At 42.7% G+C, this 20,807-nt stretch overlaps 1 protein-coding gene across 3 annotated transcripts in view; it reads left to right on the top strand.

Annotated features, from left to right (window-relative positions):
• ZNF277 (zinc finger protein 277) overlaps positions 1-20,807 on the top strand; it is a 66,680-nt gene that overhangs the window by 35,865 nt on the left and 10,008 nt on the right. For all 3 annotated transcript variants that reach the window (XM_053253865.1, XM_053253864.1, XM_053253866.1), the window contains 5 exons: positions 9,093-9,181; positions 10,075-10,157; positions 12,604-12,695; positions 16,399-16,509; positions 19,389-19,521. In XM_053253865.1, the coding sequence (XP_053109840.1) occupies positions 9,093-9,181; positions 10,075-10,157; positions 12,604-12,695; positions 16,399-16,509; positions 19,389-19,521 (508 nt within the window). The remainder of the gene's footprint in view (positions 1-9,092; positions 9,182-10,074; positions 10,158-12,603; positions 12,696-16,398; positions 16,510-19,388; positions 19,522-20,807) is intronic.

The following is a 20,807-nucleotide window of genomic DNA, read 5'->3' as shown; positions in this document are numbered from 1 at the left end:
TTTTGATTGATTGTATTTTTCCAAAGCCCGAGGAGGTCATCCTCCAAAAGTGCAGGTTGTGAACTGCCCATGCTCCAAGACAGGACCAGTAAGAGAACTTGAAGGTGTAGCTAGCCTGTAGCGTGGGAGGCAAACCAGCCACATTTCCGGTCCTGTCTTGGCTCCATGAAGAGGCCGTTTTTGTTGCTCTGCAACTTTTGCACTCTTCATAGAGCTTGCTTGGCTAGCCTATTTTTGTTTCCTCTTATTCTTTCTAGTATTGTGCCAGGGTGGGAGAGAAATCGATTTCTCTTCATTTTGCTCCTTTTCTTGCTAAAATCCATTTTCTTTGATTTGGCTGCCTTCTTCCTTCTTTTGCTTTCGTTTTCCATTGGGGCCAATGGAACGCACACATGCAGGCACACAGTTAGAGGTCTCTCTTTCGGAAGGCCCTCCCTCTGACCATCGGGGTAGAACTTTCCCTGTGGCATAGTCTTCTGTGGGAGACGTGGGACCCCCAATTTTGGTTCCAGTGTAGTGTTGCACCCCTTCTTGGCCAGCTGCTTACGCTGCAAGCGGCAAGGCTCCAAAGAAAAGCCACAAAAAGGCAAAGAAAAAAGAGAAGCATATCGAAGGAGTTGGAGGCATAACCTCTCTGCCTGCAAAGGCACGCTCAGCGTCCGCTTCTAACCCTGGACCCTCCACTCAGCTCGCCGGAAGAGGTGCTTCCAGCACCAGGCTCACCACTTAGCCCTTCTCCTCTTCCTCCCCTGCCTCTGGCACAGGAAACTGAGATCATGCCCACAGAACCCACACTCGATTTAGTGGCTGGGACGCTTCCGCTGCTCCTGCCACTGCTGCCGCCTTCTCCTCCAGCCAGGACTCCGCCAGAGAGACCCTCGTCTCCACGGCCGGCTGTACCACAGCCTTCACACCCGCAGCAGCTAAACTCACCAACAGGACCATCCAGGAATCCTGTGTGCCCAGTGGATGTAAGTACTACGCCAGCTCCTGGTGTCCTCCCGCCCGATATTGTCAGTTGTCTGGGTGATTTCTTTTCACAGCAGTTGTCAGACTTTTGCAAGGAGAGATGCCTCTCTCCCTCCTTCTCTTCACAGGGAGCTTCTCCTCCTAAACTCCCTACTCCCCAACTGTTACTATCTGCTCCATCCAGGCATCCTCCTATTCCTGTACAGGCTAATGTTCCTGGTCCTTCTGTACCTGCCACCATACCCAGCCCCCCCCCTTCTAGGGTGGTCTCCTCTGGTGCTCGCCCCTTATTGGCGGGGGTCGCCCTGCCTCCGACCTGGAGGAGAGACTAAATGGAAATGAGGAGGGAGTTGACTCCCTGTCTGATAAGAAGGAGAACTCACTGATGAAAACACGGTTAGCCCTCTTCCGAGCTCTTACCACCTTTCCTCTACCTCAGACTTTGATATTATGTTGTCTAAAGCTAGACGCGCTATAAATGATGTTTCTCTTATTGATACATCTCAGGACATATCCTCTCTGGGTCAGAAGGTTTTTCCTTCCTGTTCAGCTTCATCAGCTACTGTTCCCTTCCCTTCCTTATTCTAAGATGTTATGATGGCAGAATGGACTTCTCCCACTTCCTCTAAGGCCCCTGGTCATCTTCCCCCAAAACACTATAACCTACCACCTAATGTAGCCTTTCTCCTGGCAATACCCACTGTGGACCCCTTGGTGGCCCAATTGGTGTCTATCTCAGTAGTGATTAAAGAGGGAGATGAGCAACTCAGATATCCTGAAGACCGTAAGGCCGATATGCTTCTTCATAAGAACCACTCTGCTTCTGCTGCAGTCATTAAGGTGGCCACATTTATCCATAATTGGACGATCTGCTCATCTGAGCGTCCACATTCCAACTGGCCCAGGACTCCATGCAGCACACCCGGTGGCTTTGGCCTCCTACAGGTCCATTGTGAATCATCAAAAAAAAAAAAAAAAAAATCAGCTGGTGTCTTTGCAGACCATCCAGCATTTGGGAGCGATCTTTGACACCCGTCAACCATCTCTCTCCCTGCCACCAGATCGCAGGCAGAAATTGGTACTCCTCATCCATCCCCTGCTTCAGGCACCATCCGTGGACCTGATGTCGCTGGCCCAGCTGCTCGGATTGATGATCGAATGCACCCCTAGGCCTTCAGTGGCATCTTCTCCCTTTCCAGGAGGACATCATGTCCTGTGTCCACAAGGAAATCTGCCTACCGCCGACACTTCGTCTCTCCTTCAGGTGGTGGTTATCCCCCACATTGCTAAAGGGCCTTCCACTCAAGACACCCACATGGGTCCTAATTACCACAGATGCCAGCCTGTTGGGCTGGGGAGCCCATTGCAATGGCCAATATGCACAAGATATTTGGACTCCTAAAGAGAAGATCAACAACATCAACTGGCTAGAGCTTCGTGCCATCCGTCTGGCCCTTCTCCAGTTTCTTCCAATGATCCGTCAGGCCGATGTCCTAGTCCACACAGAAAATGTGTCCGCCAAGTCACACATCAACCGCCAAGGAGGCAATCAGTCCCGGGCTCTCATGGCAGAGTCCAGCAGGATATTTCTTTTGGCGGAGCAGTACCTCTCATCCATAGTGGCGGAACATCTCCAGGGCACAGCCAACACCCAGGAGGATTGGCTCAGCCACCACGCGATAGACCAGGCAGAATGGTCTCTCCATCACAAAGTTTTTCTCCAGGTAGTTGGGCGATTTGGTCAGCCAGTGGTGGACCTCTTTGCCTCCCTGCTCATTCATCAGGTCCCGAGGTTCTTTTCTCGCTTCCTCTCTCCTCTCGCAGAGCCAATGGACGCCCTGACTTCACCTTGGCCACTGGGCCTCCTGTATGCCTTCCCCCCACACCGTGGTGATCAGCCGTCTCATTTGAAAGCTTTGCATTGAAAGAGCAGACCATAGCACTGTTCTGGCCTCGGAGGCCGTGGTTCTCCAACCTCCAACAACTCTCGGTCGCCCAGCCTTGGCACCTTCCTGCCTGCCAGGATCTCCTCTCTCAGGGTCCCAGAACCACAGTGCACCCAGAAGCACTTGCATCCAGAACCACAGTGGCTCCATCTAACCACCTGAAAATTGAGCGCTCACTATTAGCTCAGAAGGGCTATTCCCCTGCAGTCACAGCGACTATCCTGGCATCGAGGAGACCATCCATGAACTGCATCTATCAAACCTCGTGGGCGGCTTTCTCCAGATGGGCTTTCAGGAAGCATATCTCTCCGATGACAGCAGGTGTCCGAGGTCCTTTCCTCCAGTTGGGTCTTGAAATGGGCCTTCGGCCCAGCACCCTGAAGCAGCAGACCTCAGCCCTCTCTTCTATCCTGCACCTGAACTCAGGCTCTTCCTCGCAGCTCCATTCTCATCTATGGAGATTCCTCAGAGGAGCATCCAACTTGGCTCCACCTCGTGTCAATAGGTTCCCCCCCGGAACCTTACGCAGGTTCCCTTCAAACCCCTGTTGGAAGTGGACTTCCATCATCTGTCACTTAAAGTGCTCTTCTTGGTGGCTATCACTTCAGTGCACAGGGTGTCAGAGCTGGGAGCCCTGTCTGCACGGAAGGAGTTCTGCATTTTCCAATCAGACGCTGTCATCCTGAAGCTGGAGCTTACTTTCATACCCAAAGTCAACACTGCCTTTCACCATTCAAAAGATATCATCCTCCCCTCCTTCTACCGCTGCCCGACCCATCTGAGAGAAAAATTATGGCACTCACTGGATGTGAGGCGCACCCTCCGTATCTACCTTTGTAGGACGAAGCAATTTCGGCAGTTGGATTCACTCTTCGTGTCCTTCCATCAAGCCTCTTTGGGTGCTAGGATTTCCAAGGCCATGATCGCATCATGGATAAAGAGTTGTATCTCCATAGCATATGAGTCTCTCAATCTTCCACCGCCTTCGGGCATTACTGCACATTCAACTCGGAGTGTGGCTACTTCAGCTGCCTTTGCGACTTGTGCTTCATTGACTGAGATATGCAAAGCAGCCACCTGGTCATCTGTCACTCCTTTCATAAAACATTATAAGATATCTTCCTTTCATGATTCCCAGGCGGCTTTTGGCCATACTGTTCTCCAGCAAGTGATCTAACCTGCATCTTCTCTGTTCCCACCCAACTACATTGTTAGCTTGGGTATGTCCCACACTTCTGGAAGATGACCTCCTCGGGCTGTGGGAAAAGAAACATTGGACTTACCATGAACGGTTCTTTTTCACAGCCGAGGAGATCATCTGGCCCACCCTCAGATGCTGATCTACTTTCTGTGGGGGCATTGGTTATATCCAGGGAGGCGTGTTCTCCTGATTGGAGGTGACTTCTAGGGTCTTAGCTTTGCAGGCTGTGGTTACTGTTTTTCCTGTTTGTTCTTTACTATGATTAACCATTTCCTTTTCTATGAGAGCACGTCAGTCCCGGAACTGGGGCTGGGTCGCCTTCCACGCTACAGGCTAGCCATGCCTTCAAGTTCTCTTATTGGTCCTGTCTTGGAGCATGGTCAGTTCACAACCCACACTTTTGAAGGATGACCTCCTCGGCTGTGAAAAAGAACCCTTCACGGTAAGTCCAGTGTTTCTTTCTGTACGGCCTCATATAGAAATCTCCAGGTGGTGTTGGAATTAAGAACCAAAGACCCAGAAGGAAGGCGGATGTTTAAAATTACCTATCAATCCATCTTTATTTCGATTAAAGATCAAATACATAAATTAAGAACAATAACAATAGCCAAGTTTTTTCCTTGAAAGATGGAGAAATTAGCCATAGATATTGTGCTCATTTGCTGATCTTCTTCTGCAGTTGAGATACTTCCACTGGGTCCTCCAGATCAGTTTCTCCTCTTTATAAATCCATTGAAGGTGGAAGATATCCAAACACTTGTCTTTGGGATGATTCACACTTAGGTGTAGATCACATTCCACATGATTGTAGTAATCCATGCTATTCAGTCCATTGTGGTTTCCCCACAATAAGAAAAATGTATATTCTGGCTCTTGATCACCTGTAGCTGAACTTGTAACCTTACCTTTTAAAAAGTACTGTATGTTGCATGCGCATTACTTGAGGACGGCATGACAAATATAAAAATACTGGCTGCAATGCTTACTGCACTTTCATCATAAAGGTTCCAGAAGACGCCCTGGAACATGCTGCAGCCTGTAAAAAAAAAAAAACACAAGCAGTGTTACCGACTGCTCAGCAAGTGAGATTTTGTAAGACAAGCTTGATGTCAGCAATTGACAAGCCTGATTCAAAACACTAAATGCTGTTGCTTAGCGATTCATATAGCAGACATTCCAGCTTGTCCATATGTCCTGTTTCTTAATGTCTTTCCTCTTTGGCATCTGCAAACGTTCCATGTGTCTTTGAGCAAAGATCAAGATTTTGTCTGCACTCATTTAATCAGTGTTAGATTTGAGGTACCTTGTGTACCAAAAATAGTCTGCTACTTTTTTTGCCATTTTGTATGCAGCTGTAAACGAAATCCAAAGAAATCAAGCCTTCCCATAACAAGCTAGCAGGCCACAACAATGCAGGTAGATAGAGACTCACAAAATGTTACATATGTGACATGACAAATATTTATATACCACTTTTAACCAAAGTTCCCAAAGTGGCTTACATAGATATAAATAAATAAAATGGCTTCCTGTCCCCCAAAGGGCTCACAATCTAAAAAAGAAACATAAGACAGACACCAGCAACAGCCACTCGAGAGATGTGGAAATGGATGGGGACAGTTGCTCTCTCCCTGCTAAATTAAGAAAATCATCACTTTTAAGAGGTGCTCAGTTAAGACTGAAGCTTAGTGAATCTGGATGGCCATTTGTCAGGGAAAATATGTGCATTTCACTGCACTGAGCAGAGTTTGCACTAGAAGATTTCCAAAGCCCCTTCCAATCCTAAAATTCTTTAAGGGTCTACCAGACGCGTGGGTTTTATTTCCCCCTCTCTTAGTCTGAGTTTGTGCTGTTCTTCAGTTATCCAAAAGTGCTATTTTAGGAAGTGTTTTGTTTTGTTGGGGGTGGGGAGGGGAGGGGAGTCACTCTAGAAAGGTGACTTTAAAAAAAAAAAGCTCTGCTTATATATCAGGCGGTCTACACAGTCCAGTCTCATCTGGACACTGTAGGCTAAGAAAGTGCATTGGATATGGATCACATAACAGATCATGTAAGACAAATTTGAAGCCAACTGTAATAAGAGATTCTGTTTTGCCAGCAGAACCGAAGGGGAATAATTTAGGCGATCCAATTTGGATTAGGGATGTGCGTAAAACAGATCTTGTGTTCCATTCTGAGCTCAGAATGGAATGCAAGATCCGCGGCAGTTTCTGTAAGAAAACTGGTTGTTCTGACAGAACAACCCCACTCCATCGGAACATTCCAAGTGCCATTTTGGAATCCAGAATGTCTCTCTCTTGGCCAATGCATACACTCAGCAGACATTTGCATGGTGGTGCTGACCACACAAATGGCTGCAGTGCATGTGCAGAGGCCAGAAGAGTGCTATTCTGGATTCCAAAGTGGCACTCTGAACTTTACGAGTGTTTCAAGCTCAGAATGGAGTCCTTTCATTCTGAGCTCGGAACAGGCTCTTCATTTGAAAGTCATTCTGTCCCACGCTTGGAAGATTTGGACCGGCCTGGTTCACGGTTGGAGTGTTCCAACCACAAACCATTCTGCACATCCCTAATTTGGATTATTATTAGTGAGTTCTTTGCGGGGAAGGGGTTAACTAAGACTGTGTGTGCCCTGCACCTAAAGAAAAGGCCGTATCTACATTATGCAGATTGAACAAATCTGTGTACTCAGTATAAGCTTTGTCTCTGCTACTCATGGAGAACATAGAAAGTGCCTTCTACCACATTAGACTATCAGTCCATCTAGCTCAGTATTGTCTGCACTGACTGGCAGTGGCCGCGGTTTCGGACAAAAATCTTGTCCAGCCCTCCCTGGAAATGCCAGGGATTGTACCCGGGACCTTCTGCATGCCAAGCAGATGCTCTGCCACTGAACTACAGCCCCAGCCCCATGAGGAGGGGTGAGAAACTGTACATTCCACTATAAGTTTTATTCAGCCTTCAAGTGTCTGAAATACTGCCAGCAATTTTCCATCCATTTTCAGGCCTCTCCATTTTCTCTCTCTCTGCATTAATAAGCGCTATGAACTTCTGCTTAGTTGGGTGTTGTTTTTTAGTGAAGCCTGAATTTATCTGGAAACCGAATTCAGTGTCTATTCAGTGGATTGTCTCTCTGAAACTTGAGAATGCCCACAGCCTTCGTGTTCCTTAAGGAATTCCATATTCCTTAAGGAATTCCTTAAGAGTCCACAAATTTATTGATGAGATTTCATAGTTGGGCTTCTTGTACATCTGTTCTTGGATCAGGGGATTGCATGGTTTAAAAAAAGACAATGTATTGGGTGTTGAAAACAAATGTTAGAGCCTGATTCAGCATTATCATTTGTAAAGCACCATTTATGCTTATGGTACTATATAGCATTAGATGGGCAAAAATAGGTGGCTAGATCCCTGCCCTACAAGAGCTTACAATCTAAAATAGAGAATGGAGAAAACAATGGAGGGAGAGATGTCAATAAAACTTGGTTACAATTGGAAATGAAGATTAAGGGGATGATGCTACAGAGGTGGGTTTTAAATAGGGTCTTGAAGGAAGGGGAAAGGTGGCACCTTATGTCCAGACATGTTTGATAGAGGAAGGGAATAGTACTGGGAATTGGATGTTAGGAGGGCATAAGATGGTTTATGCAAGAGTTTGCTAAGGATATTAGATTGGTCATCAAGAGATGCTGAGGGGAAGAGCCAGTAGCAGTGGGTGAGTGCTGCTCAAGGGGGGATGGTGAGGGCGGGCAAAGACTATTTTAAATGGCAGTGAACTTACCTGCCACCAGTACCTGCGATGGTATTTTCAGGAGGTCATGTTGCCTGCTCCAGCATCCTGAAGGGAGGCTGCCATGCCCTGCTGCTTTTTTTGACTTCTGTGCATGTGGAGGAGGTTTCTTAGCTATGTTTCTTCAGCTAATTAAACAAAACAACAAAATCTTTCATATGTGGGCTTGTCATTTATCATCCATGTTTTCATCCTTTCAAAAGAAATGTTCCTATTTACTTCTGACATAACAGGTGTATGGTCTGTTTCCATTGAGATGTAGAACGTGGCACTTGTTACTATGAGCCAAGGGCATTCTGGGAACTGTCTGCCCTCGGCGTTGGCACATGCTGCTTTATATATTCCTGACTGCTGCCTCAGCAGTTTTCAAGTCCTGTGAGACATTAACTCCATTTGCTGTATTGCATGTCGTCTCCCAGGACTCTTTCATCAAGGCCTAGTTTCCTTTACTGTTCCTGTCAACTTTATTTTTATTATTTATTTAACATATTTTTATACCGCTCAAAACGTACGTCTCTGAGCGGTTTACAACTTGCAGCACTGGTGTACACTCCAGAAGCTGACCTCTTTGGTAGCAATGCCACATGATGGCATGTGGTATTAAGCAGCAGGACTGGCTCATTCTGAACTTTTTGATATTTGCTTTGTTGGAACAACACATTTTACTGTCTGGGTAATTAACCTAGTAAGTAGGTCTCAGTATTCATGCAGTATACATTTTTCTTGAGTCTTGTGATCAAGCATCCACAAAGCAGCCATTTACATCTCAGTTAAGTATCGCATTTTAAAGCAACATAATAAGATGAAAAGAATCTAGGGCAAATAAAATCCTAACAAATAGTTGGCTTATTCAGGAGCACAGGCTTGCCGTATTCAAAATACAACACTAGTTATTGTGTTTGGTTTTTTCTTATAAATTGAATATCTGGAATTACTGGATAAGTTGGAAAACCATTATCTGTGCTTGGAAGATTTACTTAAAGATGTCACTTTTAAATAAAAATATCATCTTTTTGAAAAATAACCTGCAGAAAAGACTAGTAGAATTAATGGCTCACTGAAATTCTCAAATGCTGCAACAAGAATTGTATATTAGGGGTGTAATGAAATAAACAACAGATTGGGAAATGTTTGCCTATCTTTCCCTTTTCTTTTCTCTCCTCACCTTGTCTGTCCTCCTCCCAAAGATATGCACTGTACTGGAAGAAAAGATTTACAGAGCAACCCATTACAGACTTCTGTTGCGTAATAAGAACGAATTCTGAAGCATCATTAGGTGAGCATATTGGTTAAGTGTTAAGTGCATTAAGTGTTGGTTTTTTTAGCCAAATTGAGGAGGATTTTGTTGAGATTGGATTGGAAGCTATAATAAGTTGCTACTGTAACAAGCAAGTCACTGCTATGAGAGGTGACACTTATCAGTTCTAGAATGTGATTCAGTTTTAGCCGCTGAAAAGCGTGAAAGGCGTAGGAAAGGCTTCAGTCCAGGAGTGTTCAGCTGATGCTGTTTCCCTTACCTGACTGCCTGGCAGATTGGGGTGGGGGGACCTAGAGAACCAGTTCAGTCTGTTCTCTGCATATTGTGAGATGCACTGTTGGCACAAAGGCTGCTCCTTTTTAATATTATTTTTCAAGGAAATCTCCCATACCAGAACTTTGAGGAATTTGTATTCAAAATGCCCTTAGACATACAAACACTGCACATCCCTCAACAGTGAGAAAGACCTGAGGAGGAAAACAGGCAATGATTTATAATTCTTGCCCAATAAAATCTATCCATATACTGTTGGTGCTTTTCCTGACATAAATGGAGTTTTTCCTAGTTGTTTGGGCTAATAAATGTATGAACAGTTCTGCCTTAAACTTCAAAGTGCACTCATTGTGTAACATCCAAACTAATTAGTCGTGGCTAAGCTCCATTCAAGTCGGTGAGAGAAATCAGTCATGCCTCATATTAATTTCAATGGGACAATCATGACTAACTTGATCTAGAAGCTGCACATTTAAAACTGTTATTGTTATAGATAGATAGATAGCTTTTCTTAATGCCTGTAAATACAAATAGAAGAATTAAATGTATTTTGTAAATACAAAATAGAAGATTCTGTAACATAGTACAGATTTGCAATGTGTTTACACCCTTGACATTTGATATGTAATCTTTTGCAGAGGAACAGGACAACTATTTTCTTCTATGTGATGCTTTACCTGAAGACAGAATACTGAGGGAGAAGCTCCAGCAACAGAGACTGGTACAGAATGTTTTCATGTGACTATACAGGAATTGCAAATTATGCATATAAATCAGTTCTTTGTACATAGGCTTAGAATGGCAGCTTTGGATTCCTCGGGTTGGTTGGTTTGTGGGCGTGGGTTCTGTTTTTTGTCACACATGCAGGCTATATGTTAGGTTCCTCCACATATGGACTCACTGTGGTAGCCTTGGGAGGTTCTGTCTATTTTCTTTCCTGCTTTGCAGTCTATCACCTTGTTCCCAGAGGCAGTTGAAATATTACTCTCAGTGGTGCATTCATTGCTGTCGTAATCGAGTCCATCCACCTTGCTGCTGGTCATTCTCTTCTTTTCTTTCCTTCAACTTTTCCCAGTATTATGAACTTCTCAGTCCATAAGTCTGAGATGGATTTGGAGACAGCAAAACAAATTAGAAATTGCTTAAAGGGGGAGAGCCAAAACTTGATCAAGCCCCACAGAAAAACTCAAAAGAGAACTGCACAAAGAAAACTCATGAGTTTTGTGGGATGAAGCCAAGGCCATCTAGTCCAGCATCTTGTTTCCCACAGTGGCCAATCACTTACCTCTGGGGAAGCCCACAAGCAGAAGATGAATGGTGGAAGTCTCCTACCATTGTTTCCCTGCAGTTAGTATTTAGAGCAGGGGTAGGGAACCTTGGCCCTCCAGTTGTTTTTGAACTACAACTCCCATCATCTCCAGCCACATTGTGGAGGGCCAAGGTTCCCCACCCCTGATTTAGAAGCATACTTGTAAAGCCTCAAGACCAGTATCCATTGAAAGGTTTGTCCTCCACTAATCCATTTAAGTTAGTGGCCATCACCTTGTTTAATGGCAGTGAATTTTCCAGACACGAATTATGCAGTGTGAAATGCTTCCTTTTGTCTGTCCTAAATTTTAGGCCAATAGATCTGATTGCATGAGCCCAGGTTCTTGAGAGAAAAAGAGAAAAATTTTGTTATATCCACTTCCAACTCTTAAATAACACCAGCAAGCTGATCACGTGACCTCTTTTTTTTCTGGGGGGGGAATTCCACTACATGAAAACTCTGGTCTTTCACATATACAAGTCCTTGTTGGGGTTTTTTGGTTTTTTTGCAGTGCCCGGGAACTGAACATTCATGTGTAATTTTGCTTCTACTATAGGTCTAGCTTGACATCTAGTTTCCTTAGGACAAAATGGCAGTTAGCATTCAGATCTTATGGAAGGGAGGCAGGGAGGTTAGTATTCTCTTTAAGGTGTGCACATGTGCGCTTACTTACAAGGTTTTTTATGTCAACTCAGTTAATTTTAGATCCCGCTCAGGTTGAATTGGGAAAGCCCCACTCAGAATGTACATGCGCACACACTGCCTTGATACTGCCACCCAGAACAAAACTATTCCTCACAGAGATGGCAGGGGGTGGGGAATAGAGGGAACACTGGAGTGGGGATGGACTATTGGTATTTTAGGTTCGAATAGTTCACCACAGGGCAAGAGAGCAATAGCTGTAGCTTAGATTTGCTGCCACCCCCTGCCTTGCCTCAGACTGTTTAAAGGTGTCTGGGGTCAGCCAATTGTAGGTGCCTCGGAAGAGGAAGTCATGCTTACTTTCATTTCTCAAGGCCACAAAACAATTGGACTCTTCCATGGTATTAAATGAGCTATCCTATTTCTAAAGCAGAGCACTTTAACATTCAGGTCACGTTTATCTTCTCTGTGGTGAGAAGGAACCAGAATATCTTGGCAGCTCCAATTTCTTTACCCTAGGTCCTTTCGCATTACTTAAGTGTAAAATATAAATGATTTATTGTCTTGATTTCTCTTGTGAAAATGATGCACCTGGAGTTCTTTTTAAAAAAAAATTTCAGTTGCCAGAAGCAAAATGCAGCTCTATACTGTGTCTGATCAGTCAGTACTAAAGTGTATCTTTCATTTAAATAGGGGAAGAGAGAATCTCCAGACTAGAGAGGGAACGTTTAAAACAAGAAAAGTACTGTGTGAACCTGTTGGGAGTACATGATACCCTGCCTTGCTTTAAGATTAAAACCTATATTGTTTGATGCAGAAATGCACCTCCCTTTGCTCAGATAGATGCACCTATTCTTCTAAGAGCTACTGACAGCTATATTAACTTAGCAAGAGGACAAGATTCTCTGCTTAGCAATGTTAAGGCCTTACTCAGGGGGAAAGGGTTATCTTCAGTTTGCATTTAAACTGCCCTGGGTCAGATCAGCTTTCAAGGTTATCTGTTTTGCCTATTATTCTTCCTTCACACTGTGGGAATATATGAAACATAATAATAGGCGAGAGAGTCATGTTTTCAAATGAATCAAGTGTCTATTTTCACTGTTGCTCATTAGCTGATAATGAGAGACAATGCAAAATTGATCAAAATAATTCTCCCAAGCTTTGCTTTAAAAAAAAAAAAGTAATTGCATATCTTGATTTTCTCCCTTTTTAACAGAGAGAAATTTTGGAGCAGCAACAGCAAGAGAGAGATGACACAGACTTCAATGGCACATGTATGTTCTGTGATAAAGAACTTACTGGAAACAGGTAAGTGTTGAATGTGAGTGCTCATCTGTGTGGATTCTCATGAACACTTTGCTCTATAGGTATGGGATAAGTAGGGAGATGAAATGTCACAAATCAGCACACCCTGACCTGAATATAATAACATTTTATGTCTGGTTAATGGGCCATATTTCTTCTACTGTGCAGCATATTGGATACAATACTGTTTATAAATGTCAGGTTTGTACCAGCATTGCAGGCAATGTGAACAAATGTCCCTAGGATACTATACAGATCAAGTGTGTAAGTAACCACTTGCCTGGTTGCCTGTTACATCCCAGATAACTAGAATATAAGCCTTGTTGGATTAGATCAGACAGCCAGTACAGGTGGCCCTCGGTTTTTGCACTAAAAGGGCAGGAAAGCATATTATCTTGTTGTCCTGATCTCCAGGAATGCCCCCCATCTTTTTTTAAAAGAGCCACAAAATGGCTCTGCATTTCAAAATAGCAGCCAGAAATGACATCGGAAGTAATTTCGAAACACCCGGGAACCAGAGATAGGTTAAAACTGCCTATAGGAACATAGGAAGCTCCCATTTACTGAGTCAGACCATAGGTCCATCTCACTCAGTATTGTCTACACAGACTGGCAACAGCTTCTCCAAGGTTGAAGGCAGGAATCTCTCTCAGCCCTATCTTGGAGATGCCAGGGAAGGAACTTGGAGCCTAGATGCTCTTCCCAGAGCAGCTCCATCCCCTAAGGGGAATATCTTTCAGTGCTCACACTTCTAGTTTCCTTTTCACATGCAACCGGGGCAATCCCTGCTTAGCTAAGGGGACAAGTCATGTTTGCTACAAGACTAGCTCTATGTTTCATGCCATGGTTAAAGAACTGGGTCTCTAAGACCCATCCACAGATACACAAAACTGCAGGTCGTGATTCTCCTGTATCCTGTTTTCCATCGAAACTATCCAGATGCTTCTGGGAAGCCTACAAAGAGGGCATGGAGGTAACAGCCCTCTTCTTGCTATTGCTTCTCCACTTCTGGTACAGGCATATTGTTCCTGAACATGGAAGTTTCATACAGTCATCATAACCAGTAGCCATTGATAGGTCTATCTTCAATGCACTGTCAAACCACTTTATAAAGCCATATAAATCTGTGACAAACTAAACATCTTGTGGCAGTGGCTTCCTTAAATGTGTGAAGAAGTATTTTCTTTGTTCTATATTTGCTGCAAATCAGTTTCTTTGGATGACTCTGTATTGTAGTTTGTGTGAGAGGGAGAATTGTTTTTAATATCTCCATATTTTTCCCCATATCATCTATAACTTTATAAATCTCTATCATATCTTCACCCAGTCATCCTTTTTTCCCTGACCTAAAAAGCCCCCAGTACTTTAGTCGTTCCTCTTGGGAAAGGTGCTTTACTTAGTTTGTCTTCTCTTTGCTTTCCCTGCCAGGCAGGGAAGCAGTGCTAAGGCTGGTAGCTCTTCATTTTAGGCCATAGACGGACAAGTGGGCTCATAAATATTCTTGTGGGCCAGTAAATTGTTTATAAAGTTGGCTAGTTGAGTGGTGCCCAGCTCTGCGTCTGTTCTTGTGGCCCATGGCACTAGAGGTATGTAACAGTAGCAGCTCTTGCTATTGTAGCATTGCTGACTGATGCTGCTCTGCTGTCAGCAAAGCTCATGAGTCTGCTCATGATGCCAAAACACCACCACAGGTCATGTTGTGCTAGTGGAACTGTCATTGCTCCCTATCATTGCCAGTGCTGTGGCTCATAGGATCAGGCCATAAAGGTAAAGATATTTTATCACTCTGTTTATAGCTTGGATGACTTTCATGATAGCTTGGAGACCTCGATAAGACCATGCACTGTAAAAGGAAGGGAAGCGTCACTGACCATTTAATATTCTGTGCTTAAGTCAGCTGTGAAGACTTTGTTGCAGCAGTTGTTTGCTTTACTTAAAAATAAGAATGCTATGCCACTTAAACTGCATTGTTTTACATAGGATTTAGCCAGTATGTTTTCAAAATTTTATCCCAGCCTTTCTTCAGGCAGATCGAGACTAGATTTTATTTTTATTTTTTATTTTTTACATTTTATATCCCGCTCTTACTCCAAGGAGCCCAGAGCAGTGTACTACATACTTAGGTTTCTCCTGACAACAACCCTGTGAAGTAGGTTAGGATGAGAGAGGTGACTGGCCCAGAGTCACCCAGCTAGTATTATGGCTGAATGGGGATTTGAACTCGGGTCTCCCCAGTCCTAGTCCAGCTCTCTAACCACTATACCACGCTGGCTCATTAGGGACCTAGATACCATGTCCCTTCTTCAGCATTATCCTGACAGCAACTCTGGGCAATAATACTTCTAAAGCTAATTGGGGATTTGGACCCAAGACTCATATAACTTTCTATCCACTAAATTTTACTGGTTCTAGAAAACCAGGTGTTCTTAGTGTGTTAATCTAATACGGTAAAGAGCTGTTTAAATGTGCCTTACTGTAGAAATGGAAAGGGACTTATGTAAAAATGGTGGCTGACATCCTGACTAACTAAGTGCTTAAGCTCCATGGTGTTTGGGGAGTGTGACGGGAGCCCTCACCTAATTCCCTCTGTGTGAGTACAGTCATGCAAGAGCCTTCGACTCAGCTAAGTGTTTCTGATTTTGCAGAGCATTTCTGGAACTCGGAGAGCCTAAAGGCTCTTGCACAACGGTTCTTGCGAAGGTGCACAGGAGAATTTATGAGGGTTCTTGTCACACCCCTGCAGCGCCTAGAAGCATGAGCACTTGGTTAGAATGTCAGCTGCTGTGTGTGGGATTATGGGAGTTAAGCCTCAATGTTTCCTATTTGGCTAGAAAACCTGCTTTGTATTCTGGTGTTCTAAAGCTTAGAACAAATAGTGTTCTCCACATTAATTGGTGAGTTACAGAGGCGCCATTCAGAAAGGGGAGGATTTCGCCTCACCTCGTTTCCGGCCACAAGTGATTACTCCTCAGGAGCATCTATATTTCTTGTCAGCCGTTGGTTCTGCGCAGTGAATGGCTATTGTTAGATGATAAAATGGACTTTGGAAGTCCATTTCTAGCTCTGTACTCCAAAAGCACAGATCTTTTCATTTTCTTTTCTTTTTTTAAGCATGCATTGCTTTGCCCCTCCTCTAGTTTTCCCTGCTAATATTTGGTGCTCCTGGAGAGTAATCACAATTTTTATTCAAAATCAGTAATTGGTTTTGTGTTTAAACATTTCACTACGCTAAAAGTAGTGAAATGCTACTGAGATGGCAATAAGAATGACATTTTATATTTTATACTTCAGTTACACAAAACTACTGTTTTGCTGCTAGAAGATAAAATTACTGTTCTTTATTCAGCACTTGGTTTTATGGGACTAAAATGTAAGTTTTCTTCTTCAGTTAAGTGCAAATTTTCTAGCAGCCAAAAAAGTACAGTAATGTAGTTATGGCTTTTTTTAAAATTTAGTTTTATAGGCTTCTTTAGTGCCATTCATACATTTCTGGGTAGCAAGAGTGCTTTCAAATGTATGCTCTGGGCTTTCTTCCTCTCTGCATGGTGGTCTCGACAATGAGAAGAGGCATACTTGCAAAGGTGAAACCCACATTTATTTCTAGCAGTGCTTCGTAATTTATAGCACAATCCTTTTCCTTCAAAGAGTATTTGTGAAGTTGTTCTAATACACTAAGAAATGTTCTACTTGGATTCTACATTTGTAGATCTGTCCTTCTCAATCACATGGCAAATGATCATGCCTTCAATGTTGGGCTGCCAGATAACATTGTGAACTGCAAGGGTTTTTTGGAAGTTGTACAGAAAAAACTTGACAGGTACGTAATTACTGTTACTTTTTTGTGTCTTTTTACTCTCTGTGTCAAGCAATAAGTTTGTAAACGTCTTAGTTTATTCCTCCTCCTAGTAGCTCCAGAGAGGACTCCTCTTTGTCCCAGTAGAGTAGCTGGAGCAGAAATGAGAATGAGGAGCATATTGTAGTAACTGAAAGTTAAAGAGACTTGGACCTGGCAGAGAGAGGGGGGGGTGAATACGTTGAGAAGGACCTATGAGGCAAAGAGAAAATAAAGGAGCGGAAGCCATCTTCATCCAGCCTACATCCTGCTAGCATACAGTCAAGCACCCTAAAATAGCTACAGTCAGACAGATAAGTCCAAGGTCTCATTGCCAACCTAAAGGAAGAGACTAGGGGGCTGTTTGGTGTTTCTCTTTCTAAACTGTATCTCCCTTTACTCTGTTATCTTCTTCCCCTCTCCCCCCTGTTTTAGAATCCTCTCTTGCTTCTGCCCTGTATGCTGCATACGAAAGGCAAAATTGAAAAGGAGGGTCTCTGGACTTTGGGTCTAGACTGCTTTATCTCTTCTGGGGCTCTCTATTATTGGTCTCTTGGTCCCGTTCCCCCCCACCCCCATACCTGTTAGGAAATGTGGAAGCTACTAGTCAGCAGACAGTGCATTTTAATGTAGGTGTCCCTGGCACCATCTTCACTTAAAAATTTTTCCTCTTTGAGCCTAGGTCCTGTTGCTCTCTCATCTAGGACTGGGTGAGGGGAAGTGGTGTTACAGATTGCAAAGTCTTACTTCCATATCTTATTGATTGCGGAAGTATCTTTTCTACAATTGGTCAAGATGGAAAGTGTGTTGCCTGCAAGAGTGCTGTTTTCATTGACACATGTCAAGGAAGTAGAAAGATGCCGTGCCACCCTAAGTCTAAATCTCATATGATATTTTATGACATTCATTTAGAGCCATATGATCTGCTACTTGGCCTTTACCGCCATTCTAGTGGTCACCAATACGTTTTACAGATGGGCCACTTGTAATGAGAGTGTGCGGGATAGCAGGCTTTCCCTCCTTGCCTTTCCAAGCTAGAACATGGTGAGGATCACTGGTTCTTGCCTGCCTCCCTGTTTTAGTGGGTAGCAGCCACAGTTGTCCTTGAGATGGAGCAAGCACTTCTGGTCCAGACTAAACACAACTGGGACGTCTCCCTGTATCTCCAAGCATTTTTAAAGAAGACTGACGGGTGGGGGTGGGAGAGAGGAAGGGCAAGCTGATGGTTCTATCGTGTGTGTGTGTAAAAAGAGAGAGAGAGAATATAGATAATAATAATAATTAATAACTAATTATTATAATTATAAATAATAATAATACTTAATAACTAATTATTAATACTTAAACAACATTTTTGAGCTTGTGGGTTTGTGGGGTGGAGCCCATACCGCAGAGCATTGGGGATGTCTGGTTCTTTGCTTGAATTATTCGCATTATTTCTATTTTGTATGTCATAGTCTCCTCTTTAGACGGCCTGACAGTATGATGACCAATCAGGTTGGGAGCGATTTCTTTCCCCCTTGAGGGGTTCAAGATTCTTTATTAATAGCTATTGATGCCTAGTTCTGGATCTCTTATACACAATGAATACTATTGTATTTTGCTTACGTTTTGGTTTTGATGGATAAGATCTTGTATGTAAACTTGTATGGTTTTGTTGGACTCTCAGAGGTGTAACCTTTCTGTTTCTACCTATAATACTAATAAAAGCATTTATAAAAAAAGAGAGGGAGAGTTTTAAATGAACATATAGGTACTTTAGAGGATGAGAAGCAGTGATCTTGGTTTGTAGGACGTGAGTTTTTAATGAAAATTCTGAAGTATTTGGTTATGAATAAGTAATCTGGAAGATTTTTGTGCTGTGAGCTAGTCATACAGTTGAAAGAACAGTAAATCTGAGTCTTAGGAAGCTGGAGACAATGTCTGAACTTGGCCCCTGGCCGGTTTGAGCACCTGAAGGTAGAAAATAATTTTGTGTGTGCATATGCATGAACACAAATGTGTGGTGGCAGGAGAGTAAAGAAGTCTCTTTATTTACATATGTATATGCTAATACATTAGTTATATTCTGCTAGTTAGATCTTGGAGTGACTAGAAAAAAATTTATGGATTGCAAGCAATGGAATCAGTTCTATAGAGAGCCTCTTCAGTAGCCACTATATTAATGCCGGTGACACTCTGCCCATAGATATCTACAGTGTGCATTAATGAAGATCTTCATGTTCTTCCACACTGCAATGCTATTATGAGTAATACTCTTTAGGTAATACTCTTCAACATTGACAGTTTATTCCTATTCAGTACTAGATGATGCTAATAGCTTGCAGCAATCCTGTGCTTTGAAATAAATATTTCTTTTTAAAATACTATACATATTTTCAGTTGCAGATTCTTTTACTTTTAGACTTCAGCTCCTCTGTTTCTGTGTTATGCTGTTGCAAAGTATTCTTAAGGAACTGATTTGTTCTAATGTACTGTGTACCAATACAACTATGTACTTTAAATATAGATGTATAAATAAAATAGTCTTGAAAATCCAATAAATTGCAAATATACAGTTTATAAGACAAAATTACCAATTGGAAAACAATGTATGATGTTTTACTCCATCCATCTATATTTCTCTTCTCTGTTCAGTCGTCTTACAGGTGCTTGAAGAATGTATACACCTCCAAGTGCTTGCCTGGTTTCTGTTTTCCTCAGACTTAGCCTTATTAACATAGCTAGATATTTCATCATAGTATAGTATGCCTTTTTAAAGTGAGCTTCTTGCATTCGTTTCTGCAAATAACTGACTCATCGTTTACAATATTTCCCTCATAGCCATTTGGTAATCAATGCATTATTATTTTTTTTAATTTTAGTTTGCAGTGTTTATACTGTGAAAAAATCTTTCGAGATAAAAACACACTCAAGGATCACATGAGAAAGAAGCAGCATCGCAGAATCAATGCCAAAAACAGAGAATATGACAGATTTTATATTATTAATTACCTGGTAAGATGATGTATTCATTTTTAAAAACTGGTAGGTGAGTTCCATAAAGGAGTGATGTAATTCAATCAAGCATAGTCCATTTTAAATCTCAATGATTTTTTAAAATGGAAAAATTAAGTACATGCTTGTCTCTCAGATTTAAATCGAAGGAAACTTTGGGACTTTGGCTAGACTGACCCCTATTCTAATACTAAACTGTTTGGACCCAGCATTTGATACAAAAACTGAAATTCAAATGAGAGACACTTTACAAACTGGATCTTAGATTTATTAGCAAAGTACCTATCAAATCTGATGGGCAGGGTGTGGAGAGATGGAGAACTCTAATTTATCGAGACAACTCCCATCTTTCTTCTGCCTGATCCAGCTTTCAGGTTAAGTTACTTAGGCTCTGCGCTCCCGCTGCTGCTATTTATATATGACTTTTCAACCAAAAAAATTTCTAAAATTTTACACAGAAATATTGAGAAGATGGTTTCTTGTCCGCAAAGGACTCGCAGTCTAAAAAGAAACACAAGGTAGACACCACCAGTACCCACTGGAGGGATGCTGTGCTGGGGTTCAGTAGGGCCAGTGGTTCTCCCCCTTGTTTGATAGAGAGAACTGCCACTTTGAAAAGTACCTCTTTACCCAGTTAGCAGAGGTTTCTGACCACAGTGATACACTTAGACAACCCAACCTTCATAAGACAGTGTTGAATTGATTTCGTTATGGAAAGCAGCACAGAGATCCATTAATTTCCCAACCACTGCAAAAGCTTGCCCTTTCTGTTCCATTGAATGTGGACTGATATAATTGAAATGACAGATGTGTGATCCCTCTCATTCATTAATACAAGCCCCGAAGCATTCAGGGGTCATGAACCAGGTCTTAAAAATTACATGTGATTTTTCCCAGCATTGCACTTCTTGTCTTCTATTGCCTTATAATAATTTGTTCTGAGAAATAAATATCATAAACAGAATGACAGTTATTGTCGTACCAGCTATATAATCTCTGTCATTGTCAGTGTGTTAAAATTGTAGCTTCATGTCATGATTTGTGGCTCATGGCTTAGGAGCTTCATTTAGAAAGAGGTGTGTGGGAGAGGGAGTGTGTTTCACTGACCTGCCTTGTATTAGTCCCTGAGGCTCAATTCACAAACCAATTTGGTGTACTATCCGCACGACAGGATATAGGAACAAGCCTTGGACTCCTGCATCCTTGAACACTATGTGACCTGTAATGAAAAGCAGAGCTTAGACCTACCTACACAATCCTTGCTTCCATCCTCATGTATTTCCTGC

This window comes from Hemicordylus capensis, chromosome 5, assembly GCF_027244095.1.
Source record: "Hemicordylus capensis ecotype Gifberg chromosome 5, rHemCap1.1.pri, whole genome shotgun sequence".
NCBI lineage: Eukaryota > Metazoa > Chordata > Lepidosauria > Squamata > Cordylidae > Hemicordylus > Hemicordylus capensis.
The sequence above is the reverse complement of the archived record's forward strand: the minus strand, read 5'-3'. Positions and strand labels throughout refer to the sequence as shown.